At 52.6% G+C, this 26073-nt stretch overlaps 2 protein-coding genes across 19 annotated transcripts in view; one reads left to right on the plus strand and one right to left on the minus strand.

Moving 5' to 3' along the window:
* TMEM175 (transmembrane protein 175) overlaps positions 1-14104 on the minus strand; it is a 23134-nt gene extending 9030 nt beyond the window's left edge. For 2 of the 4 annotated variants that reach the window (XM_072738050.1, XM_072738052.1), the window contains exons 1-3: positions 13814-14096; positions 1951-2111; positions 1647-1685 (exon numbers count right to left, since the gene is read on the minus strand). In XM_072738050.1, the coding sequence (XP_072594151.1) occupies positions 1647-1685; positions 1951-2103 (192 nt within the window). In that variant the 5' untranslated portion in view covers positions 2104-2111; positions 13814-14096. Of the gene's footprint in view, positions 1-1646; positions 1686-1950; positions 2376-13813 lie in introns of all 4 variants that reach the window. The other 2 variants (XM_072738051.1, XM_072738053.1) reach the window with 2 other exon arrangements.
* Positions 14105-14245: 141 nt separating this feature from the next.
* Positions 14246-26073, plus strand: part of GAK (cyclin G associated kinase) — a 57903-nt gene continuing 46075 nt past the window's right edge. For 2 of the 15 annotated variants that reach the window (XR_011997260.1, XM_072738055.1), the window contains exons 1-3: positions 14292-14579; positions 24492-24553; positions 25234-25293. Coding sequence is in view for 7 of the 15 variants with exons in the window: in XM_072738055.1 (XP_072594156.1) it covers positions 14435-14579; positions 24492-24553; positions 25234-25293 (267 nt within the window). In the remaining 8 variants the exon portion in view is untranslated. Of the gene's footprint in view, positions 14580-24491; positions 24554-25037; positions 25133-25233; positions 25294-25833; positions 25973-26073 lie in introns of those variants that run through there. The other 13 variants (XM_072738063.1, XM_072738065.1, XM_072738054.1 and 10 more) reach the window with 12 other exon arrangements.

Genomic DNA, 26073 nt, shown 5'->3' on the forward strand with positions numbered 1-26073 from the left:
CAGAGCAAATGGGCTGGACACAAGGCTGGGACCCCTGAAATCGTGAGAAGGATCTGATGCTTCTTCTGAAGGAAAAACTCAAGTGGAAAACTCATCGCTTTACCATTTTTGCTGTTTTTTTCCTTTTCTTTTTAAGATTTTATTTATTTATTTGACAGAGAAAGAGCACAAGAGCAGGAGGAGGAGCAGAGGCCGAGGGAGAAGCAGACGCCCGGCGGAGCAGGGAGCCCGATGCAGGACTCGATCCGAGGAACCCGGGATCATGACCTGAGCCCAAGGCAGACGCTCCACCGTCGGAGCCCCCAGGCGCCCCCCAGGTGCCCCGGGCTGGTTCTTTACCCTCAGCTGGGTGTCTCCCCCAGCACCCCAGGGCTTCACCGAGGACTCAGTTTCTGAATTTCTAGGTTTTCGGGGCCTTGCCTAGCCCTCCCCTTCGAGTGGGGAGGAGCCCCCGCTGGCAGACACCCTCCGGCAGGGTGTCCCCGACGGCGTCCCCAGACCCCTGCACAGCTTTCTGGCTCCCAGCTTCCCCATGAACCAGTCACACACCCACTGCAGACAGGGAGGTTCAGCCCACACACCTCCCTGCGCTATCCCCCAGCATCTCCTGCTCACACATCCACACTCCATTTTTTTTTTTTTTAAAGATTTTATTTAATTTCTTTGAGGGAGAGCGAGCACGTGCAGGGTGGGGAGGGGCAGAGGGAGGAGAAGAGCCCACTCCCTGCAGAGCCCGACACAGGGCCCAATTCCACCACCCATGAGATCAGGACTTGAGCCAAAACCAAGAGTCGATGCTTAACCGACAGAGCCCTCAGGCGCCCCTCACCCACACCCCATCCTGAGGTCTCTGGCTGGCTAAACCCTCCCCAGAGAAGGTTCTGGAGCGGAGCACAGCCAGGCGAGCAACAGGGCCCCACTGGGTCCCAGGCCTTCTTTGAAGAGGGGTGACTAAGGACCAAAGTGGCACCAGGCCTCCACCCACCCGCTGCGTGCTGGCTGCTGGCACCAGGCTACACCTGCATTTCCACCGAATTCTCTTCAAAACCCTACCCGCGGTACGACTGCCAGGTTTCCGCAGGCGAAAACGACATGTAAGCGGCTCCTGTGAATCCCAGCAGCATCCAGGCTAAGCGTGCTCGGGGGCCCAGCAGGCCCAGCACCTCGCGCCTCACGCCCCTGGGCCTCACCTGCACCCTCGCTTACGCTGGGGGTGAGCAAGGCACGCCCACACACGCACGCACAGGGACTCTCAAGAGTCTTCCAAAATCCCGTCAGCCTTCGAGGCGCTGTGTGTCACTACTTACTTTATAAATCAGAAGTATCCCGTTCATAACATAAACGGAGACTCTGCTTTAGAAAACCCTGCTTCCCACGGACTTCCATGATGGACCCCTCACCCCGTCCGTCCCTGGCACGGAGGCTGCAGGCTGCCCGCAGCCCCTCCACGTGCGCCGTGAGCGACACAACCAGAAGCCCGATGGGCTACCCCTGTCTGGGGGCCAGCCAGGGCTGCTGAGGGAGAAGACGAGCTGGCCCAGGCCCGCCAGCCAGGCACATCTTGGGGAGCCTGGACGGGCTCACGGACTGAGGGAGCCTCCTGCACCTCACCCTCACAGGATGCTGCAGATGTTGTCCCCAAGTACCTGTTCCGGGGAGATCTCCGTGTGGGTCACAGGCAGGATCTAGGACCGCAAAGACACAAAAAGAACCAAGGGGCATTTCTTGGGCTGTGCACAGACCACTCCTCGGATGCCCCGGGTCAGGGACTCGGGCCAGTGCTGGACTGCTCCCCCACCCATCCAGCTGCCTGAGTGGCTGGGGGACCCCAGGACACTGCTGAGACAGGGCAGGGTCGATGCTGGCCAAGCTCTACCAGAAGGCTATCTTGAGAGGGTAGGATCGGGGTCCCGATGTGAGAGGGGGCTCCAGGGGGGGCCCCACACGGACCATCACGGTGGCGATGATGGACAGGAGTGCGTCACTGAAGCTGAGCATGCGATGTGAGTGCTGGATGCCATCAGCAGCGTCCTCATCCCTCGTGCCCATGGGGGAGTCCCCCTGTACACTGAGGGTCGGTTCTGGGGTCTGGGGTCCGGACATGGTGGGGCCTGGGAAGAAGCACAGGTCTGAGCGGGCCAGAGTGCCACTGGAGATCCACCCCTGCTGGCTTCAGCCGTGACACGGGGTGGGCTGGTGCCTGAGAGCAGGACGCCCCCTCCAGAAGGGGGCTCAGTGGTGGTTAGCAGGACCCCTCTGCGGGGCAGGAAGAGTCCCTGCCCCCTGTCCTCTCCCAGGAGGCCCCTGCATTTCCAGCCTGCAGGAAGAGCATCACTTCACTGTGAGCGCTGTCATCTGGGAGCCACACTTGGAGCCTGTAGCAATGGGAGAAACAAGAGAAGGTGCACAGGCACACGGCTGGCACTCTACACGCTGTGTCACCAGCCTGAGGCCCTTGACCCCAACACCAGACCACTGTGCTGTCAGACGCTTTTATCCTAGAGGTGGGATGTTCCTGCATCCCAGGACTAACCAGGCCCGAACCTGCTCAGCTTCCAAGGTCAGACGAGATCGGGCATGTTCAGGGCAGTATGGCCGTGGACGACACGTGGGGTGTCTTATGGGACCGAGCCCCAGCGGCTTGCAGTAAAACAAAGTGCCAGCCCTCGCAAGGACAGGACAGAACACAAACCAGCCGCACCACAGAAACAAAGGAGGCTTACTGGCAATTTCCAGACAGGAAAAACAAACTGGGAACAAACGTAGAAGGTATTCAGCTTCATCTGCAACTAGGGAAACGCAAGGGAAAACCTTGAGGTACCACTAAGTCTGCAGGAGCCCATCAAGTGACGAGGTTGTAGGGACACAGGCTTGGGCAGGGATATCCAGGATGCCACAGGCCTCTGGAGACACCTGGAAATTAATGAAGTGTGATGTGCACACCCTACAAGGTGGCAAGGCCAGGTCTAGGTGCAGCCTCAGGTGTGTGCACAAGGGGACGTGCAGGATGTGCACTGGCGCGTAATTTTAATGAACGTCAAAACATCCTATTGTTAAACACTAAACGAATTGTTCAAAAGTGCCGAGAACTGACGTCTGCATCCCCCGAACTCCCGTGACGAAGCCCTAACCCCCTGTGGGATGGTATCAGGACGGGGTGGGGGTGCTTAGGGAGGTCACGGGTCCTCACAGAAGAGGGGGACAGGGGAGATCACGGCCGCCTCCAAGGGAGGACACAGCGAGAAGGCCGGGAAGGGGAGGCGGCCGCCCCCTGGATCTCGGACTTCCGTCCCCAGAGCCGGGAGAAATCCGGGCCGCCCTTTGGCCCCATCCGTGGGGTTTTGTCACGGAGGCCCGAGGGACTGGGACAGGAAGTGCAGATAAATGAAATAGATGCACAGGTATAAAACTCGGAAACCCAATGCCGAGAAATGAAACATGTTGCAGGAAAAGTACACGTTTATAGGAAGGTCTACAGCGACCCGCTGTCCTCCTGTGAGGTCACGAACACGCAGCCAGAGCATGGCAGCAGGCAGGCGGCACTCACCAACTCCGGGACGGCGCTGCGGTGACCCGGGCGGGCTGGGGCGGGCACGGGCCTTAGCTGCCAGCTGTACCTACGGTCTATTTCTCACTCTGGTGTACAGGTCCCTGAAGGTCTGACAAATGCACGCAGGTGTGTCGCCACGACCACAGTCCCAAAGCACTTCGGTCCCCAAGCGCGCCCTCTGTGGCCACGCCCCCCGCCACCCCAAGTCCTGGCCACCAGCCCTATCAGTTTGCCCCCCCCAGACCGCCGCACGAATGGACTCCTACCCCACGGAACCTTTCGAGCCTGGCTTCTTTTACTCAGCGCCACGCGCTCGAGATTCATCCATGTCTGGAGAGCATCAGCGTTGTATTTTGTACTGCCGTGTAGTGGATTCCACCGCGTGGATGGACCCTTTATTCTCCCATTTGCTAGCTGGACAGGCTGAGTTGTTTCTAGTTTTCGGTGGTCTCGAATAAAGCCACTATAAATACTTGCACACAAGTATTTCTGTAAACGTGTTTTTATTTCTCTTGGGTAAATGCAAGTTTCACTTTATTTTTTTTTATTTTTTTAATAAATTTTTTTTATTATTTATTTATGATAGTCAGAGAGAGAGAGAGAGAGAGAGAGAGAGAGAGAGAGAGAGGCAGAGACACAGGCAGAGGGAGAAGCAGGCTCCATGCAGGGAGCCCGATGTGGGATTCGATCCCGGGTCTCCAGGATCGCGCCCTGGGCCAAAGGCAGGCGCCAAACCGCTGCGCCACCCAGGGATCCCCAAGTTTCACTTTATAAGAAGCTGCAAACTGCTCACCCCAGGAGCTGTGCTGTCCCCCCCCCCCCCCCCCCCAGCCAGGCGTGAAAATTGCGGTTGCTCCTCATTCTTCCTGGCACTTAGTCTGGAGGATTTTTTTTTTTTAAGTTAACTTTATTTTAGCTGTGCTAACAGATGTGTAGTATATCTTCCCTGGCATTTCCCTGCTGACTAATTGGGCATTTCCATGTTTTTTTTTATCTGTGTACCTTTTGCGGCAAAGTGCCTGTTAGAATTTTTGGTTCATTTTTTTGGAAGTTATTTGCGTTGTTACTGAGTTTTGAGTTCTTTGTATCTGCTGACTAAAAGTTCTTCGTTACGTATGTGTTTTGCCAATATCTGCCCGCAGTCTGTGGCTCACGGTCGTTCTCTTACCAGATGGTAGGTGCACAGAAGCTTTAAATTTTGATGCAGTCCACCTCAACTTTTCTTTCTTTCTTTTTTTTTTTTTTCAACTTTTCTTTCATGGATCATCCTTATGGTGTCATATCTAACAATGCTTTGCTTTACTCAAGATGACAAAGATCTCCCACTTTCTTCCAGAGGTTCTAAAGTTTTAGCTCTTCCTTTCAGTGTATGATAGATTTGTATCTATTTTATAATTTTCATAAATTATTGTTAGTTTTTATACAACATTCAAGGTATGCTTCCCTTTTTTGCAGATGGATATTTGATTATTTTATTTTTATTTTTTAAAAATTTTTATTTATTTATAATAGTCACACACACACAGAGAGAGAGAGAGAGAGAGAGGCAGACACATAGGCAGAGGGAGAAGCAGGCTCCATGCACCGGGAGCCCGACGTGGGATTCGATCCTGGGTCTCCAGGATCGCGCTCTGAGCCAAAGGCAGGCGCCAAACCGCTGTGCCACCCAGGGATCCCGGATATTTGATTATTTTAATACCACTTGTTGAAAAGACTATCCTTTCTCCACTGAACTGCCTTTGCATTTTGGTCAAACGTTAACTGGCCATATCTGTGTGGGTCTACCTTGGGAGTATCTATTCCGTAACTGATTATGTATCTGTCCCCTTGCCAATACCAACCTTGATTACAGTTTCATAGTAGGTCTGGATATCTGGGAGACTGAGTCCTCCAACTGTGCAAATGTACTTAATGTCACTGAACTGCACACTTAAAATGGTTTTTTTTTTTTAATTTTTATTTATTTATGGTAGTCACACACACACAGAGAGAGAGAGAGAGAGAGTGAGAGAGAGGCAGAGACACAGGCAGAGGGAGAAGCAGGCTCCATGCACCGGGAGCCCGATGTGGGATTCGATCCCGGGTCCCCAGGATCGCGCCCCGGGCCAAAGGCAGGCGCGGAACTGCTGCGCCACCCAGGGATCCCTAAAATGGTTAAGATAGTAAATTTTATTATGTATATTTTATTTATCAGAGTAAAAAACCCACAAAAACCAGTCCCAGCATACCTGTTCAGAACATGTTGATGACACGTTACTTTCATCATACACAAGTTTTTAAGCCTCATGGTAATAAAAGAAAGAATACAAGACTGAGTAGAGAGGAGCAAGGAGTTGGAGGGACGGTTTTTTGTTTCTTTTAAGATGAAAGAGACTAAGAATTTTTAAATCCTGATGGAAATAAGGAGGAGAAGCTCCTTATAATTTCACATAACAGAGAAAATTTTCACATAGCAGAGAGGGGGGTAACTGACAGCTTATGACCCCATAAGGCATCAGGCACTGTGCTGGGCATTAGAGGCAAACATGGATGGATAGGACAATCACCCAACAGTACAGCAGACACAGCACACAGTAGGGCGCTGTGGGAGCACTGAGGGTGGGAAAGCTCTCAGAGTGGGATACGCCAGATGACAAAATGACAACAGTGAGAATATGAAGCAACTGATGCGGGCCTCGATCCCAGGACCCCAGGATCATATCCCTGGGCCGAAGGCGGCGCCAAACCACTGAGCCACCTGGGCTGCCCTGTTTATCACACTTAGATGTATGATGGTTTGAGTTAATTTTTGTATAATAATGCAAGATATGCATTAACATTTTTAACATACAGATATCCAATTTTTCCACCATCATTTTTTGAGGTCTATTTTCTTCAATTGCTTTTATTCCTTTGTCAAAAATCAACTGAACTTATATATACTTGTGAGCCAATTTCTGATCATTCTGGTGCACTGATTTACTTATGTACCTTAAATCAGTATCACATGGGCTGGAATTGCTGTGGCTTTATAATGAGCACTGAAGTTGGACAATGGAAGTCACAGAACTTGCCCTTGTTCAAACCTGTCTGGCCTATTCTATTTCCTCTGCAGTTCTAAATTAATTTTAGACTCAGTGTGTCAATTTTTACAAAAAGTTTGCTGGGGGGCATCTCCGGTGGCGCAGCGGTTTAGCGCCGCCTGCGGCCCGGGGTGTGATCCTGGAGACCCGGGATCGGGTCCCACGTCGGGCTCCCTGCATGGAGCCTGCTTCTCCCTCTGCCTGTGTCTCTGCCTCTCTGTGTGTGTGTGTGTGTGTGTAAATTTTAATAAATTAAAAAAAAAAAGTTTGCTGGGATTTTGTCAGGACTTGCACTGAATCTATAGATTTGAGAATCTCCCAATTTATGAATATGGTGCATGCTCTCCGTTCAGTAAGGTCTTTAATTTCTCTCAGCCAAGTTCTTTCGTTTTCAGTGTATAAGTCTTGCACATTTTTTCATGCATTTAATATTTTTTTGATGATGTTGTAAATGGTATTTTCCCCAAATTCATTTCAACTTCCACTATCTGTTGCCAGTAATCTAGAAATAATGGGATTCGTTTTTTTGCATATTAATTTTGTACCCTGCAATCCTGCTAAGTTTAGCTAGCTCTTGTAGCTAACTAGTTCTCGTAGCTCTTTCTGTAGATCCCACTTGGTTTTTTTTACATAGAGTAGTGGGTGTCAACTGACGGTGGTAATGTCCCTCGAGGGACACCTGGCAATGTCTGGAGACATCTCTGGTTGTGACAAGTGATGTGTGTTAATGGTATCTGGGGATAGCGGTAGGGGTGCTGCTAAATGTCCAACAACACATAGATAATGCCACCCCTTCACCTCCACAAGGAATTATCTGGCCCCAAATGTCAATGGTACCAAGATTGGTACTATTATGACATACAAATGAGTATGTCATCTTCATAAACAATTTTACTTGGTATTTCCAATCTGGAAGCTTTTTTTCTTGACTTACTACACTGGCTAGAATTTCCTATACAATGCTGAATAGAAGTGCAAGACCTGACACCTCTGGCTTATTTCTGATCCAGTCTTTTGTTATTCTGTATGTCAGATATAGGCTTTTCAAAGATGCCCTTATTATTATTTTTAAATACCTTACTTATTGAGAGAGAGAGAGAGAGAGAGAGAGAGAGAGAGAAACACATGCACGTGGTGGGGAGGCACAGAGGGAGAAGGAGAGTCTCAAGCAGGCTCTAAGCTCAGTGCAGAGGCAGATGCAACCCAAACTCACAACCCTGAGATCATGCATGACCTGAGCTGAAATCAAGAGTCGGATGCTCAATCAACTGAGCCACTCAGGAGCACCAAAAATGTTGAGGAAGTTTCATTTCATTCCTAGTTTGCTGACAATTTTTTTAAAAAATTAAAACATGATAAAATCCATGGTTTTTTTCTGTGTTAAGATGATCCATATGCTTTTCTTTTTCAGTGTTAATAGTGTAAACTACATAATCAATCTTCAAATGCTAAGCTAACTTTCTATTCCTGGGATAAACCACACTTGGTTATATTGTACTATCCTTTTTATAGTGTTAGACTCCACTTGCTAAAAAATGTATTAAAAGAATTTTGTAATTTTTGTCCACAAGAGATATTAGTCTTTATTTTTCTTTTCTAGTAATGTCTTTATCAAATTTCAGTGTCAGAATAATGCTGTCCTTATAGAATGTTTGGTTAATACTTCCTTCAACTAGAAGTCTATGCAGAATTTATATTATTTCTAGTTTTTATTTTTTTAAATTTTATTTATCTATTCATGGGAGGCACAGAGAGAGACAGAGAGGCAGAGAGGCAGGGAGAGGGAGAAGCAGGCTCCATGCAGGGAGCCCGACGTGGGACTCAATCCCAGGTCTCCAGGATCAGGCCCTGGGCTGAAGGCGGCGCTAAACCGCTGAGCCACTGGGGCTGCCCTATTTCTAGTTTTTAACTATAAATTCAATGCTTTAATAGACATGAAGCTTTAATAGATATGAAACTATTCAGGTTATCTATTTTTTTCTTGAGTGAGCAAGCCATGGTAATGTCTTAAAAGGATTTTGTTCTTTTTTTTTTTTTTTTTTTAATTTTTTATTTATTTATGATAGTCACAGAGAGAGAGAGAGAGGCAGAGACACAGGCGGAGGGAGAAGCAGGCTCCATTCACCGGGAGCCTGATGTGGGATTCGATCCCGGGTCTCCAGGATCGCGCCCTGGGCCAAAGGCAGGCGCCAAACCGCTGCGCCACCCAGGGATCCCGGATTTTGTTCTTTTAATATAAGCTGCTGAGTTTGTGGGCATAAAGGTGTTCCTGCGCTCTGATTATCCTTTTAGCACTGATGTCACTTATTATTACTGATATTGTTAATTCGTCTTTTTTTCTGGTTCAAGACGGCCAGGGATTTCTCTATCTTATAGATCTTCTCAAAGAATCAGCTTTTGTTGTCACTGATTTTCTCTGTTTTTGTTTTCTATTTCATTGGTTTCCACTCTGACATTAACTATTCTCCCTTTTTGTACTTAGTTTAGGTTTCACTTACTCTTGTTTTTCTTGTTTCTTAAGACAAATGGCTGAAATTATTGGTTTGAGAACTATCTTCTAGTATTGTTTTGACTACATTCCACAAATTTTTAAATGCTGTTTATTTTAATTTACTTCAAAATTCTAATTTTCCTTCTTATTTCTCCTTGACCCATGGGTAATTTAGAAGTGAGTCATTCAGTTTCCAAGTATTTAGATTTTCCAGGTATCTACTACTGATTTCTAACTTAACTGCATTATGGTCAGAGAACGTATTTGTTTCATAGCCCAGAATACGATCCATCTTGGTAACTGTTCTTTACATACTTGAAGATTCGTATTTTGCTGGTACTGTGTAAAATGTTCCATAAATGTCCATTAGGTCAACTATATCCTCGCTGATTTTCTGAGTACTTGTTTTATCATATGTTGTGAAAGGGGAATGGAAATTTCCAACTAAACCTACGACTCCAATTTACAATTGGGTTTTGTTAAAAAAAAATTGATTTGCCTCATGTATTCTAAAGCTTTATTATTAGGTGCAAAGCTGTTTAGAATTATTACATCTTTTTTGGTAAGTGTACTGCCTCATTCCAAAATGATTCTCTTAATTTCTGGCAGTGTTCTTTGTTGCGATATCCAAAGAGGAACAGGCTTGCAGATGAAGACCATAAATTCAGTTTTAAACATGTCTATACAAGATGAGGTATCTAACAACCAAGGTCTAAGAGTTCGGGAGAGAAGTACGGCGTGGAGATACAGTTTTGAATTACCACGGTGTCCCTACAGCATCTGTGCAGTGCCAGTCTACAGAGGTGCTGCATAAACATTTATGGAATAAGGGGCACCTGGGTGGCTCAGCAGCTGAGCGTCTGCCTTTGGCTCAGGTTGTGACCCCTGGGTCCTGGGATCGAGTCCCACGTTGGGCTCCCTGCATGGGGCCTGCTTTTCCCTCGGCCCGTGTCTCTGCCTCTCTCTCTCTGTCTCTCATGAATAAATAAACAAAATCTTTTAAAAATGTATTTATGAAATAAAAGATCTGAAGAAACTCTGGTCGCCAAAGTAATTACGACATTTAAAACTCACCTGATCCTGGGTCACAGGAGGATAAACTCACGGCCTCCAAATTCAAATGAAGCGTCAACCTCTACCATGCTTTCTAGTGAGCCATGCACCAGGTTTTCCACAAGAACGATTTTCCATCTTTTCCACGCTGCTTAACCCTTAGCTTATCTCCCTTCTGGTTTTTATTTTTTTTATTTTATTTAAAAAAAAATTTTTTTTTAATTTATTTATGATAGTCACACACAGAGAGAGAGAGAGAGAGAGGCAGAGACATAGGCAGAGGGAGAAGCAGGCTCCATACAACGGGAGCCCGATGTGGGATTCGATCCTGGGTCTCCAGGATCGCACCCTGGGCCAAAGGCAGGCGCCAAACCGCTGCGCCACCCAGGGATCCCCTCCCTTCTGGTTTTTAGTAGATGTTTGTTTCTCTTGTTCTCGTGAAACAAGCCGTCAGAGAATTCCTTCACTTTCATCCCAATAAGCACACAAGGCTGCCTGCAACTGCACCCATCTTCCCTCCCGCCTTTACAATGAAAAGGGCTTGTCTTCTGGGTGTCATTCCCCTCCTGTCTTCCAGGGACTGATTCATTGCTCTTCCCTCCTCTGTGCTGACTTTCCCGCCCCACGGGCTCCCTCCCATCAGCTCTGAGCTGCTCAGAGGTCTCCCATGTAGAGCACCGCCACCCTGCACCATGGTTCTGCCTCCCACTGCTCTGCAGCCCGACCTCCTAAGTCAGCCCAGCTCTTCACTGCCTTTTTCTCTTTCACCCCACACTCAATGGAACTATGCTAGAAAGGTCCCAAGGTCATCGCATTGTTGCCAAGTCCAAAGTACAGCTTTTGTTTCTTCTACTTCACTCTTAAGCGGTGCTTCCATTTCCCGGTCGCTCCTTCACCAAAGCCTGGTCAACGCCCTAAGGGTGGTGTTGTTTTTAAAAATTTTATATATTTGCTCTCGAGATACGGAGAGAAGAAGGAAGTGAAGCAGGCTCCCTGTGGGGAGCCCATGTGGGACTCCATCCCGGGACCCCAGAATCACGCCCTGAGCCGAAGGCAGATGCTCAGCCACTGAGCCGCCCAGGTGCGCCCACGCTGAGCGTTCCAGCCCCTCCTGCCTGCTCTGTGTCTGCTCTCTTCACCTCCATGGACAGGACACCCATGCACTACACCAGTTCCTGCGCCCTGACCCTGCACACGGGGACACAATGTGCCAGCCCGGCCTGGTCCCCGCACCCTGACTCTGCACGCGGGGACACACTGTGCCAGCCCGGCCTGGTCCCCGCGCCCTGACCCTGCACGCGGGGACACACTGTGCCAGCCTGGCCTGGTTCCCGTGCCCTGACCCTGCACGCGGGGACACACTGTGCCAGCCCGGCCTGGTTCCTGTGCCCTGACCCTGCACGCGGGGACACCCCTGTGCCTCAAGGACTGGTTCCTGTGCCCTGACCCTGCACACAGGGACACACCTGTGCCTCAAGGACTGGTTCCTGTGCCCTGACCCTGCACACGGGGACACACTGTGCCAGCCTGGCCTGGTTCCTGTGCCCTGACCCTGCACGCGGGGACACACCTGTGCCTCCAGGACTGGTACCCGCGCCCTGACCCTGCACGCGGGGACACACTGTGCCAGCCCGGCCTGGTACCCGCGCCCTGACCCTGCACGTGGGGCTCATACTCGTGCCAGCCAGGCCTGGTTCCTGTGCCCTGACCCTGCACACGGGGACACACTGTGCCTCCAGGACTGGTACCTGCGCCCTGACCCAGCACATGGGGCTCACACCCGTGCCAGCCCGGCCTGGTTCCTGTGCCCTGACCCTGCACACGGGGACACATCTGTGCCTCCAGGACTGGTTCCTGTGCCCTGACCCTGCACGCAGGGACACACTGTGCCAGCCCAGCCTGGTTCCTGCGGCCTGACCCTGCATGCGGGGACACACCTGTGCCTCCAGGACTGGTTCCTGTGCCCTGACCCTGCACGCGGGGACACACTGTGCCAGCCTGGCCTGGTTCCTGCACACAGGGACACACTGTGCCAGCCCGGCCTGGTTCCTGTGCCCTGACCCTGCACACGGGGACACACCTGTGCCTTCAGGACTGGTTCCTGCGCCCTGACCCTGCACACAGGGACACACTGTGCCAGCCCAGCCTGGTTCCTGCGGCCTGACCCTGCACACAGGCTCACACCTGTTCCTCTAGGACTGGTTCCCGCACCCTGACCCTGCTCGCGGGGACACACTGTGCCAGCCTGGCCTGGTTCCCGCGCCCTGACCCTGCACACGGGACGCACCTGTGCCTCCAGGACTGGTTCCCGTGCCCTGACCCTGCACACGGGGACACAATGTGCCAGCCCGGCCTGGTTCCTGTGCCCTGACCCTGCACGCGGGGACACCCCTGTGCCTCAAGGACTGGTTCCTGTGCCCTGACCCTGCACACAGGGACACACCTGTGCCTCAAGGACTGGTTCCTGTGCCCTGACCCTGCACACGGGGACACACTGTGCCAGCCTGGCCTAGTTCCTGTGCCCTGACCCTGCACGCGGGGACACACCTGTGCCTCCAGGACTGGTACCCGCGCCCTGACCCTGCACGCGGGGACACACTGTGCCAGCCCGGCCTGGTACCCGCGCCCTGACCCTGCACGTGGGGCTCACACTCGTGCCAGCCAGGCCTGGTTTCTGTGCCCTGACCCTGCACACGGGGACACACTGTGCCTCCAGGACTGGTACCTGCGCCCTGACCCTGCACATGGGGCTCACACCCGTGCCAGCCCGGCCTGGTTCCTGTGCCCTGACCCTGCACACGGGGACGCACCTGTGCCTTCAGGAATGGTTCCTGCGCCCTGACCCTGCACACAGGGACACACTGTGCCAGCCCAGCCTGGTTCCTGCGGCCTGACCCTGCACACAGGCTCACACCTGTTCCTCTAGAACTGGTTCCTGCACCCTGACCCTGCACACGGGGACCACTGTGCCAGCCTGGCCTGGTTCCTGCACCCTGACCCTGCACACGGGCTCACACCTGTGCCTCTAGGCCTGGTTCCCGCACCCTGACCCTGCACACGGGGACACACTGTGCCTCCAGGACTGGTTCCCGCGCCCTGACCCTGCACACGGGGACGCACCTGTACCTCCAGGATTGGTTCCCGCTCCCTGACCCTGCACACGGGGACACACTGTGCCTCCAGGACTGGTTCCCGCGCCCTGACCGTGCACACGGGGACACACTGTGCCAGCCCGGCCTGGTTCCCGCGCCCTGACCCTGCACGCGGGGACACACCTGTGCCTCCAGGACTGGTTCCCGCGCCCTGACCCTGCACACGGGGACGCACCTGTGCCTCCAGGACTGGTTCCCGCGCCCTGACCCTGCACACGGGGACGCACCTGTACCTCCAGGATTGGTTCCCGCTCCCTGACCCTGCACACGGGGACACACTGTGCCTCCAGGACCGGTTCCCGCGCCCTGACCGTGCACACGGGGACACACTGTGCCAGCCCGGCCTGGTTCCCGCGCCCTGACCCTGCACGCGGGCTCACCCCGCCGGTCCCCGCCCGTCCTCGTCCCGGTCCCCGCCCCCGGGGCTGGAATGCCGCGGCTCCCCCCCCAGCCCGGGCCGAGAGGCGGCCCCGGGGAGCGCGCGTTCTCAGCGGGAACGTCTTACCCGAGGGGCTGCTGATCGCGCCACCCGGAGTCGGGGCTCCGGATCCGCCCCTCCGGCGGCCGCAGCCCGCGCTGTGCTCGGCTTCTCCGGCCCCAGGACACGCGAGCCCTCACGCTGCCCCGCACACCGAGCCGGGGCCGCGGCGCACGGACGCGGAGCAGCCGCACGGGGAGCGTCCGCGGGCACGGCCGCCTGGGGGACAGCGGGGCGCCGGCCGGGAGCCAGGCCTCTCTCCGCCAGCCCGCTCCCTGCCGCGGCCGCCCGGAGCGCGACGACCGGAAGCCGTCCCCAGAGCCGCGGCGCCGCGCAGGCGCAGTCGGCGGCCCCGGCGGGGCGCACGCGCACCCTCCCGGCGCAGGCGCGCTGGGCGGCCCCGGCTCCGCGCTCGAGCACCCTCCTGGCGCAGGCGCGCTGGGCGGCCCCGGCTCCGCGCACGCGCGCCGGCCCTGCGCGGCGGAAGTAAGGCGCCGGCGCTCTTCCGGGCTGCGCCGCGCCCCCGCGGGCCTACGTCAGGGCGTCGGGGCGGAAGATGGTGCGGCTCCGGGCCGGCGGTTGCTGAGCGCGCCGGGACGCAGCTGGCCCCGGGCTCCCCGCTCGGGCGCCCGCCGCGGGGCCGCAGCCATGTCGCTGCTGCAGTCTGCGCTGGACTTCCTGGCGGGCCCGGGCTCCCTGGGCGGCGCCGCCGGCCGCGACCAGAGCGACTTCGTGGGGCAGACGGTGGAGCTGGGCGAGCTGCGGCTGCGGGTGCGGCGGGTCCTGGCGGAGGGTGAGGCGCGGGGGGGGGCGGGGCGGGGGTCCCGGCGGGGGGCGGGGGGGGGGTCCCGCGCTCCCGGGAGGTGGGCGGGGGGAGCAGGGCCCGGCCCGCGGCCTCCCCCGCCCGCCGCCCAGTGCACGTCCGCGGCGGCGTCCGGGAGCCCCGGGGTGACGCCGGCCCCGCTCCCCGCGCCCCCGCTCCCCGCGCCGCCGCCGGCCCCCTTGGGATTCCCTTGCATTGTGCGGGGACTGTGCGGGGGCGCCCGCCTGGCTCGCGGTGCCCCGGGCTGGACGCCGCCGCCCCGCGGAGCCGGGACCAGCCCGGGGCCTGGGGCTCCTGCCGCGTGTGGGGCCGCGAGCCAGCGAGCGTCCCGGAGGCCCGCGGGGTGTTGTGGCTGCGGCGTGTGAGAAGCACAGGCTTGGGTGCGATCCGGTAAGCGGAGGCGGGGGCCGCCCCGGGGCGCTGCAGCCGTCGCCGCGGTCGGGGCCTGTGCTCCGACAACGCCAAACACTTGTGCCGGGTTTTTAATAGATTCACGGTGGACAGTAGGTGGATCTTGCCCTCCGGAACCTGGAGTGAGACGCGCGCCCCAGTGACGGGAGGGCGGCGTGGTCCGGGCGCCCGGGGCGGGCCGCCCGGGAGGATGCCCGCCTCGGGCAGGAGGGCGGGAGGACGGGTGGGCCGCGTGCAGCGGGAGGCTCACCAGGAAGAGGAACGAGGAAATGGGACCGGCCCACACGGTTGTGCAAAAGAACGCACTCCCTTTGCTATCTGGGCAGGCCGGGAGATAAAAATACCTGCAGCCCGATTAGGGCCGGAGGTTTCCTCTTTGCAGACGTAGCAGGAGCCTCCTGGCCTTTCAGGCTGGTGAGGCCTCTTACTGAACTGGAATGGTCAGAAACCCGCAGGAAGCCTTTCAGGGAAAACAGCAGCCCCGCAGCCTAGGCCGGAGGAGCGCGTGCTGTCTCCTGTAACGGTGGGGAAGGCTCCGAACCCAAAACCCTTGGGAAAAGACCTTGACGACTTCAGAATTCTTTAGGTTTCAGAAAGATCAAGAGTGCCACACCCTGTATATCCCAGGATATTCCTACAGGAGTTGGGAAGGTGTTTAATAACCAGATAAATCATACGTCCCCAATTCACTGAGCGAATGTCTTTACTGTAGGGTAATTAAGCCTTTAAAGAGCCCCACCCGGGATCCCTGGGTGGCACAGCGGTTTGGCGCCTGCCTTTGGCCCGGGGCACGATCCTGGAGACCCGGGATCGAATCCCACATCGGGCTCCCGGTGCATGGGGCCTGCTTCTCCCTCTGCTTGTGTCTCTGCCTCTCTCTCTCTTTCTCTCTCTCTGTGACTATCATAAATTAAAAAAAAAAAATAAAGAGCCCCACTCGCCTCAGCTCATGTCACGTGTTGCCCCCAGATGAGTTTATGGTGGACTAGATTCTGCTTTCAGATGGTTTAGGGGAAAAAGCATTGTTTTTCATCGGTAGCATGAAATGGGTTGTGGGATCCTGATAGCTTCCCAGTCCTTTGAAAATTGGTTTTAAGCTCTCATTTAAAAGGAAAACCAAGTTTTTTGGAAGTAATTCCAATGTCAGAGATGCTCAGTCTAAGCAGATCCTAGGGTATGTTCTCAGTGTTTCCTTGTTTTGGATTTTGTGCGCTCTTGCTTGCTTCCTACCATCCAGATGACAGGTGGTCGCTCTGCCAAGACGAGGGTTTTGCCACGTGACAGGAGTCCACCTCGCTAGTGATTGTTTGACTCTGGCCACCCTGCTAGCAGTGTGGATGAGGTGGCGTGTGGGCAGCTCTTCAGAAGGTGGAACAAGTCCTCAGGGCTGTCCTGTGATTGTCGGGTAACGAGTTGTGTGTGTGCTGGAACACCAGGGGCCATGTGTGGTGTCAGTGGCCTCTGATGAACCTAACGTGGGTCCTTGGTGTTCTCTCTGGGGCCAGGGATGGCAGACTGCACACTAACTCCGGGCCAGCTGCTGCCTTGCCTTCCACCCCTCTGCCTCCTGGTCTCTGCTTTTAGAGAGACCGCTTGTCTGTGTCGTGCTGGCCTTGCAGAGGGCACAGGGGCCATTTGGTGTTGACGGGCAGTCGCAGGGTTGTGCAGTAGGACTCTGGGCTGGAGGTTTCAGGAACCACTGGGATTGGTGTGGGGGAACAGAATCATAGGTTGTCAGGACGTCCTCTATAGGGATACACAGTGTAGTACGTTTTAATTTTTATTTATTTATTTTTTATTTTAGTGTAGTACATTTTTAAAGTTGATTTAAAAAGACAGTGGGGCAGTTGTCGCTCACTGATAGGGTAGCAAATAGCACACGGTTCTTTTCACACAGGAAGTGGGCCCGAGCTCTCAGCCCTGTGGCTTGGTGGTCTTGTTCTGAGTATCCTTCCTCTGGACTACTGCGACTGCTCTCACCCAGGGAGGATCTTTTCTCCAGACACCCCAGAGCACAGATAACCAAGGTCTTTGCTGAAAGGGCTTGCATCGTGGACAGCTGGTTCTGGTATTCACAGCGGTGGTTCAGTCTTGTGTCTAATTGCCCTCCCTTAGCTCTCCTAACCGCGCCCTCTACGTTTGCACCTTGGTCACCTGAACATCAGTCTCTTACCCATCATGCCTGACGCCTAGTACAAAATAGCGATGATAACCAGCACAACATTGGTGGAGTTCTGACTGGCGGGCGCAGCCCCTGGTGCTTCCTGTGGTCTGTGATCCTGACAGTGGCTGACGGAAGGGCCATCAATAGCTGGCCAGACACGCGAGCCAGTGAGCGGTGGAGTTGGGACTGCTGGGGCGTATCTTGTGTCACCCATGTGGTGGTGCAGGTCCCCCAGTAGAGTGTGCCCTGAGGATGTCATGGTGAAAGAAGTGAGTGGCAGTGCACCTGTTGGTGGAGCTTCCAGAAGTGAGCATTGCCCGGGAGCCAGGATGGGAGCTGAGCACCAAGGCTATACCACTCCTTCTTGGTCTGTGCCTCAGTTGGCAGCAGTATCAGGCACGTGTAACTTCTCCAGCTTCTGTGTGTCAGTATGCAGGTGCTTGGAGCAGGACATCATGGGGGAGGCCACCGTGGGGGAGGCCACCATGGGGGGCGGTTATTGTGGGAGGAGGTCGCCCTGTGGGGAGGCCACGGCGGGGGTGGGGGTTGGCGCAGGTACTGTTCAAGGGACATAGGAAAGGAAGGCTGCTCGCTGTTCCCTTGGCCTGGCCCATTCTCTCTGTGGACTCCTGCCGTCCGTCTGTCCACATGGGCCCGGATCCCTGAAAGATCTGTGGCGCTCACATGAGGATAGGAGATGTAGGTAACAGGGTGTCTGTTCCTTAGAAGCAGTGTTGATTGATAGCACGCCGTAAGATCTCCCGGATGCTCCCGGTGCTGTGCTGCTGCACCACATTTCCTGGTGCTCACTTTCCCCCTGTCCCCCGAGTCCATGACCCTACGTGGAGGCCTTCCAGTCCCCTGTGTCTCCATACCCTGCTCCTTGCAACGGGCAAGAACTGTGAGGGCTTGTGTTGATTTGCGTTTCTCTGACTCATGAGCTTGAGTGTTTTCCAGTGCTTGTTAGCTTTTTCAGACCCCTCTTCTAGAATTGTCCATGGCTGTCCTGTACCTATATTTCTTTTAATAAAAAACAATTTTAAATTGAGTTATTGACATACAGTAAAATGTACAGAATTTAGATGCTTTGATAAGGGCTTACATCTACGTGGCCAACCACCTGTCAAGATACAGAACAGTTGAGTGACCCAGGAAGCCTCTCGTGGCCCCCAGCCGCCTTCCCCGCTTCCGCCAGCCGCCCGCCACCAGCTCTGAGTCCCCCTCTCCCAGAGCAACGTGCACGTGACGTCACACCCTGAGTGCTGTCTCTGGTTCTGAAGTTCCCGCTCTGGTCGTGGCTTATTCATCCGCTCTCCTGCTGATGGACACTTGGGTGTTTCCGCTTTGGGCTGTGATGAATAAATCTGCCAAGAACACTCTTTCACAGGATTTTTTTTTGTGGCCATGTGTATTCTCTCAGGTAGAAACCCAGGAGTGGAATTTTTGGGTATAGGATGGAGGTGGGTCTCACAGAACACGGAGCAGACAAGCCCCCTCCCGCCCAACCACCACCAGGGCGGCCCTGGTGAACGTTCCCCGCAGCAGCGTGGGAGTTCCTGACCTCGGCGGCCACCCATTAGTACTGTCACTTTGGTTAGACTTGTTCTTGTGTGTGTGCGGTGGGGTCTCTCTGGTGTGGGATTTGCATGCACCTGATGATACCATGTGGAGCACTTTTTCTGCTTATTAACCAGTTGTATGTTTTGTGCCTGAAATGCCCATTAGAGTCTTTTCCATTTTGAATTGAGCAGGAGTTGTGGGAGTTTTTTTATTGCAGATATGAGTCATGTATGAGATATATACACCCATGCACGCGCGTGAGGAGGAGGAAGTAAGCCACAGACGGGGTCGCTTCTCCCCGGCCGGGCTGCCTTGGGAGGCGGGGGCCTGGTCTGGGTGGCTGAAGTTTCGGTGCCTACCTCCAGATTGCAGAACATGTACGGTAAAGTGGCGGCATCCGGCTGTGTGTTAGCAGTGCCTGCCCTGTCACTTCTTGATGTGTCGCATGCAGCAGAATCACTATTTTTTTTTAAAGATAGGTATTTTTATTTGAGAGAAAGAGCGCAAGCAGGAGGAGGGGCAGAGGGAGGAGCAGGCTCCCCACTGAGCAGGACCCCGGGATCATGATGTGAGCCCAAGGCAGATGCTTTACCTTGGTGCTTTACCTGCTGAGCCAGCCAGGGGCCCCAGCAGTGTTGCTACTTTTATTTGAACTTTCAATTTTGAGATAATTGTAGATGTATTTACTTGTAGTTTTAAAAAATGACACCAGTATACTTTGCCTGTTTCCCTAGTGTAACTTGTTGAAAAACTAGAGTCAGTGTCTCTACCAGCACCTTGACATTGATGTAGTGGAGATGCAGAAGCCTCCATTTCCACAAGGACCGTCCTTCACAGGCTGGGCTGTCTCTTCAGCCCAGCTGAAGGCTGTCCCTTCACAGCCACACCTGCGTTCTTAACCCTGGGAACCACTGATACGAGCTCTCTCTACAGTTTTGACATTTGTGGTATCTTTTTGGAATTGGCTTTTTTCAGTATTACTCTCTGGAGACCATCCAGGTGGTTGTGTCCATAATGTGTTCATTTTTAATGGTGATTATTCCATGATGTGGCTGGGCTCCAGTTTATTTAATCATTTACCCAGTGAAGGACATCTGGGTTTTGTGGATATCCAGTGGGACATCCAGATGTTTTGACTATTACAAGTAAAGTTGTTGTGAACACTTGTGTGCAGGTTTTTGTGTGAATGTAATTATTTTTCTGGGATAAGTGTCCAGGAGTGCAGGTGCCGAGTTGTGTGTTTTCTGTTAGGAAACTGCCAGCCTGTTTTCCAGAGTGGCTGTGCCACCCACATGTCTCACAAGCAGGGGATGAGTGTCGTAGCTCAGGCCACAGACGTAACGATGCCGCAGACTGGGCCATAAACAACAGGAATTTATTTTTTCAGTTCTGGAGGCTCCTCGTCCCAGAGCCAGGTGCCGCAGCGTTGGTTTCTGGTGTGGCCTCTCCCTTGGCCGGCAGGCGGCGGCACCTTCTCTGTGTGCGTGGCTGCAGAGAGACCCAGGCGTTATCTCTTTAATTTTTCCTCAACACACCATATGCTGATACAGTCACCCTGGGAGTGAGGGCTCAACACGTGGAGTCTGCAACCACACAGCTGTGTTCTTTTTTTTTTTTTTTTTAAGATTTTATTTATTCCTGAGAGTCAGAGAGAGGCAGAGACACAGGCAGAGGGAGAAGCAGGCTCCATGTGGGGAGCCCGACGCAGGACTCGATCGCGGGACCTGGGATCATGCCCTGAGCCAAAGGCAGACGGTCAACCACTGGGCCACTCAGGGGCCCCTGAAAAAGGAATTTTAAAAAATCAAGTAGCATCTACACATCCTTCACGACACAGGCCCAGAGATGCTGAGCACCGTTCGTTAGGGAGTGCTGAGCCCCCCAGGTGCCCCCACAGCTGAGTTCTTAACCAGGAGTGGCCCAGTGTCAGCATTTTGTGCCGCGTTTCTATTTGCTCGTTGTAGCAGGTGTGTAGTGATTCCTTACTGTGGCTTCCGTCTGCACTTCTCTAGGGGCTGACCATGCATCCTTGCACACGGAATTTCTCTCTGTGTTGTTCGCCTGTCGTATAATTGTGTTCTCTTTCCCCTGAGCTTTGAGAGTCCTTTATTCTGGAGCGAAGGTCTCCATCAGACAAGTGGCTTACAGGAGTTTTCTGTTAGCAGCTTCTGTTTTCATCTTGAACAGAGTCTTTTGCAGACCTACGGTTTTCAATTGATGAGGTCACAGTACCAGCTTTCTTTGTGCAGCTTCTGCTTCTGCGGTCACATGTGGGAACCCTCATGCCCAGCTCCAGGGTGTTTCTCCTACGTTTTTATAGGAGTTTCCTACTTTTACATTTGTATCTTCTGAGTTAATGTCAGTTTATAAAGCGTAAAGTTTATCTCAGACTTTTTTCCCCCCACTGGTCATTCCAAATGCCTCCACCGAGTTGATTTTGTACTATTACTAAACATCACTTGGCACATTTGTGTGGCAGTTTTTCGGACTTTCTGATGTTTTGCATTGGGATCTTTGAATCCATTCCTCCATTAGCACCACATGGTCCTGGTTAATTTTCCGGTGAGAAGTATCACGTGCTCCGCAGGTAGCCCTGCTTTGGTTTTGATATTAGAAAGCACCATCAAGGCTCACGTTGGCTGTAGGTTTTTTGTAGTTACCACTTGTCAGATTGAAGAAATTCCCTCTGATTCCTAGTTTGCTGAGAATGTTTCGTGTTACTATTTTGAAAAGTCAGGGGTACCTGGGGGGACTCCGTCGGTGAAGCGTCTGCCTTCAGCTCAGGTCATGGACCCGGGGTCCTGGGATCGAGCCCCACGTCGGGCTTCCTGCTCAGCGGGGAGTCTAGTCTGCTTCTCCCTTTGTCTCTGCCCCTCCACCTTGCTTGTGAGTGCTCGCTCTCTCAAGTAAAATCTTAAAAAAAAAAAAAAAAGCAAAGTCAAGTTTTCTTGTTGGCAAATACCTTCTGTGTGTCTGTTGAGGTGTTCTGTCCTGTTTGTGTCCTTCAGCCCAGGGATTGTTTTTCGGTGTTGAGCCACCCTTGCATTCCTGGAATGAGTCCCATGCAGCATCATCCCTGTTAGCTGTTGCCAGACTCGCTCTGCTGGTGTTTTCCTGGGGGCTTTTCTATCTGTGGTAATGAGAGCTTGCCATCTGTGATTCCGTCTTTGGCCTCAGATGGGTTGGCAACTATTTTCTCCTGTCACTTAGGAAGGACTTTGTGCAAGATTGCCATACTCATTCCTTCTGAAAAGTTTCATAGAATTCACCAGTGAAGCCATCTGTTTTCTATTTTTATTTTGTTAATGGATTTTCAGTTATCTCCTTTCATCTGTTGTCTTGTATGGACTTACTATTTTCATTTTTATCAGGTATGTTGAGATAAAACTGTGACACAGGCTGCACATGTGGATGTCAGACACGTTCAGTACGTCCAGCACATAGACACCTGTGTACCTGTCGCCGTGGCCAAGGTGGTGAACATCACCCACAGTTTTCATCCTTCCCCCCTTGCAGCCCTTTCCTTCTCCTGCCCTTCACCCCTGGCAGTCACTTGACGTTACTATAGCTCAGGTAGTATTTTCTGGAGCTTCCATAGGGAAATCATAGGAATGGACACTTTTTCCCCTCTGCCTCCGTGTCGGTGCCTGTTGACACCAGTGCCATCCTGTGAATGCTGAGTTGTGTTCCTCATAGGGATGATCGGTTTGTCTGTTCCCTGCTGAGGAACCTGGGGCTGTTCTAGGGTGATCACACGTGACGCCGCGGGGACCCGTGTGTGAGTGTCTGGATGTGTGCCTCTGTTTTTCCTGGTAAATGCCCAGGGGTGTGAGGACAGGGCCGTTGAGCCAACTCACCTTTACCTTTGGAAGAAACTGCCAAACTGTGTTCCCACAAGCAGTGTAAGCACTCAGCGGACCCACATCCTAGACCATAATGGACTTGGTATGGTCCATTTAAAGAACAGACCTTCTAATTAGATGGACAGTGGGATCCTTGGGGTTGAAGTGTCTCCCTAGTGGTTGCTGGTGTTGAACATCTTCTCGTGTGCTCACTCCCCCCTCGTGTCTCTTCAGGGAAGTGTCTTTTTTTTTATATATATATACTTCACCCATTAAAATTTTTGTTAAAAAAAAAATTTGTTGTTACTGAATTTTGGATTTTCTTTATATTTTCTGGATAGAGCCCTTTATTGGGCCGGTAACTAAAAGTCCAGCTAGCGTCTTTTCACCCTCTCCACAAGGTATCTAGAAACCAAAAGTTCTTTACTTTGATGAAGTCCACTAGTCATTGTTTTCATTTGTGGAAACATACTTTTGTTCTTATGTTTAAGAAATCTCGGGATCCCTGGGTGGCGCAGCGGTTTGGCGCCTGCCTTTGGCCCAGGGCGCGATCCTGGAGACCCGGGATCGAATCCCACATCGGGCTCCCGGTGCATGGAGCCTGCTTCTCCCTCCGCCTGTGTCTCTGCCTCTCTCTCTCTCTCTGTGACTATCATAAATAAATAAAAAATTAAAAATAAAAAAATAAAAAATAAAAAAGAAATCTCTAGGATATGTAGAAATATAGTTTTTTGGTTTTTGTTTTTGTTTTTGAGAGAGAGAGCATGAGGTGGGGTGGGTGGCGCAGGGGCAGAGGGGGAGAGAGAGTCCTAATCCTAGGCAGGCTGCACAGAGCCCGATACGGGGCTTGATCTCACAACTCTGAGATCATGACATAAGCCAATGGATGCCCTCATCCGACTGAGCCACCCAGGCGCCCTGAATATCACAGTTGATTTATGAATGTTTGCATATGACCTATGATTGCCCTAAACTGTTTTATTAGTTATAATAGCTTTTGGGGGGTAGGTATCACAATGTCAATCTACAGAGTCACGTTGGATGCAAAGAAAAACGTGTTCACTTCTTCCTTTTCAATCTGGATGCCTTTTGTTTCTTTCTTTTGCCTGATTGCACCGGCCAGGACTCCCAGTTGGGTGCCGAGTGGCAGTGGTGAGAACGGCTGTCCTCACCCTGTCCCTGGTGCTGGGGAGAAGCCCTGGGCCCTAGCACCGAGCACGAGGTTGGCTGTGGGTCTCTCGTAGACCCTTGATACCAGGCTGGCAAGTGTCATGTTCCCGGTCAGCTGAGAGTGCCTCGCTGCGTGATGTGGTTTTCCACCGCGGGGAACTAGAAAAAGCTAAGCAAGTTAAACCTAAAAACAAGAGAATTACATTGATATTCAAATGTTTATCCAGCTCTACTCGGTCATAACGTATTATCTTTTTGCGTGTATTATTAGGTTTGATATGCTAACATTTTATCTTTCGCAGAGTTTAAAATTTGTTAAGAATTTTTTGTGTTTACATATGATACTGGGTGTACTTTAAAGTCTTTTTTGGGCATTGGGTGGTGCTGGCCTCTTTTGGTTGTTGGTCAGTCCTCTCTTAATTTCTCTTTCTTGCTTTTGCTCTCTCTGATCAGTCTATCCAGAATTTATCAGTTTCATTTTCTTGTTTTCAGAGGCTTTGGTGGTGTCGGTTTTCTCCATTCTTTCCCTCATTGATCTTGGTTCCTATGGCGATGTCCCTCCTGTCTCTGACATGGGATATTTAAAAGGATCATATAAATTACGGCCATTATTTTTGTGGAAAACAAATTACCAGCCACAAGTCCAATTTGTATTTCACCTAGTGAAGATATTTTTAAAATTTAATGTTAAATAAGACAGAGCACTGAACTGATGTTTGTTTTTCTAATTTTCAGGAGGGTTTGCATTTGTGTATGAAGCTCAAGATCTGGGAAGTGGCAGAGAATATGCCTTAAAGGTAATCAAGGATGACATTTCTGTGGGTTTTTGCATTATCTTAAGGAAATCTCTAAGTGACACTGTTTCCAGAGATTCATTTCCATTATTTAGTAAACATTTCTTGTTTACAGTCTGTCCCGTTTGTTCCTTCTGAGGGGAAGCCATCAGCGGTCTTAGAGGACGTTAAAGCTGTGCCTTCCAACTTTGTGACACAATGACCTCAGTACCAGCTGCCAAAATGAGGGGTCCACGGAGAGGGGGGTTTTGAAAGCTACTGGTGTGAAATGTGTCTGCACAGCTTGTCTGCAGATAGGGGTCATGGGGTGGGGGCACCTGGGGTGCGCAGCAGGCCTGGCGGGGGCCGTGGGGCTGTCGTGGGCTGCTGCTGAGGCACTGATGGACCCTGGGGGTCAGCACCATAGCCCACATCTCTGCTAGTGTCTTCTCCCTTTTTCTTTGGTTGTCTAACTTTTCTCCAGCCTATTGGGAGAAAAGATGCGTATTTTTAGTTTTCCTTGTGTCCTTGGATCCTAAAGGACCATTTTCAGGGGTCTTTAACCTTCTGTCAAGTTTTTGCAGGCCAGATGTTAAAGCACAGGTAAGCAGGTTCCACTTTTAGGTGGCATTGTGTTTATTCTCTTGGGTGTAGAGTAGAAAGAGAAACCTTCCTTAATCTTGTCTTGTTATTTCCTGATACAGAGATTATTGTCTAATGAAGAGGAAAAGAACAGAGCCATCATTCAGGAAGTTTGTTTCATGGTATCCTTTTCCCAGGGCTGAGAGCGGGTGCGGTCACGTAGGGAGGCCTGCACTGCGCTGTGGCCGCCTGCTGCCATGGGACTCCTCTGATGCTAAAGTTGGCCTTCTGCTTTCACTGGACCTCTCTGTGGGCTATTTTTAGTGGAAAGGAGCTTTATCCCTTGGTCTTTGCTCCTGGGTGACAGCAAGAGATTCGGTAGCTTTGGGAATGGAGGTGTTCTGAGCTAGAGCGTAGGCCGATCCCCTGCCCTCCACCCCTTCACGACCCCGACGTGGCCCACGGTGCCCGGCCACGAGCTGTGCTCTGGCGATGGCCAGGGCCCGTTGCTGGGCCTGGTGCCAGTGGGCCCCAGAGTCACTTCTCAGCCGCACCATGTGGTCCCCTCGCCCCGCCCAGGGCGCTTGGGCAGTCGGGTTTCTGTTGCACGGATGGTGGATGTGCGGGGCTCTTCTTGCGGGCTCTCCACTTTGGCACATGTTCTCCCTCAGCAGGGGCCTTGCCCTCTGCTATCAGAATGTGTTCTCTTTTCTCTCTTGAAGCTCTGTCTGCTGTGAGCCCGCTGGCTGCCTGAGCCTGCGGGTCCTCGCCTTGCAGAGGTTCGGTGGAATCCACGCACCTCGTGGCCTCCCACACGCTGCACATGCCCTCTGCCAGCTGTCCTGCCTGGCCTGTGGTCAGGTGTGTGTGGCCTCCGTGGTGGTGGTCTTCATCCCCACCTTCCCTCTCCTTTCCCTCTTCTACCTGCAACCTGCCTTTCTAGTCGCCCCCACCTGCTATCC

The sequence above is a fragment of the Vulpes vulpes genome, chromosome 14 (genome assembly GCF_048418805.1).
Source record: "Vulpes vulpes isolate BD-2025 chromosome 14, VulVul3, whole genome shotgun sequence".
Taxonomy (NCBI): domain Eukaryota; kingdom Metazoa; phylum Chordata; class Mammalia; order Carnivora; family Canidae; genus Vulpes; species Vulpes vulpes.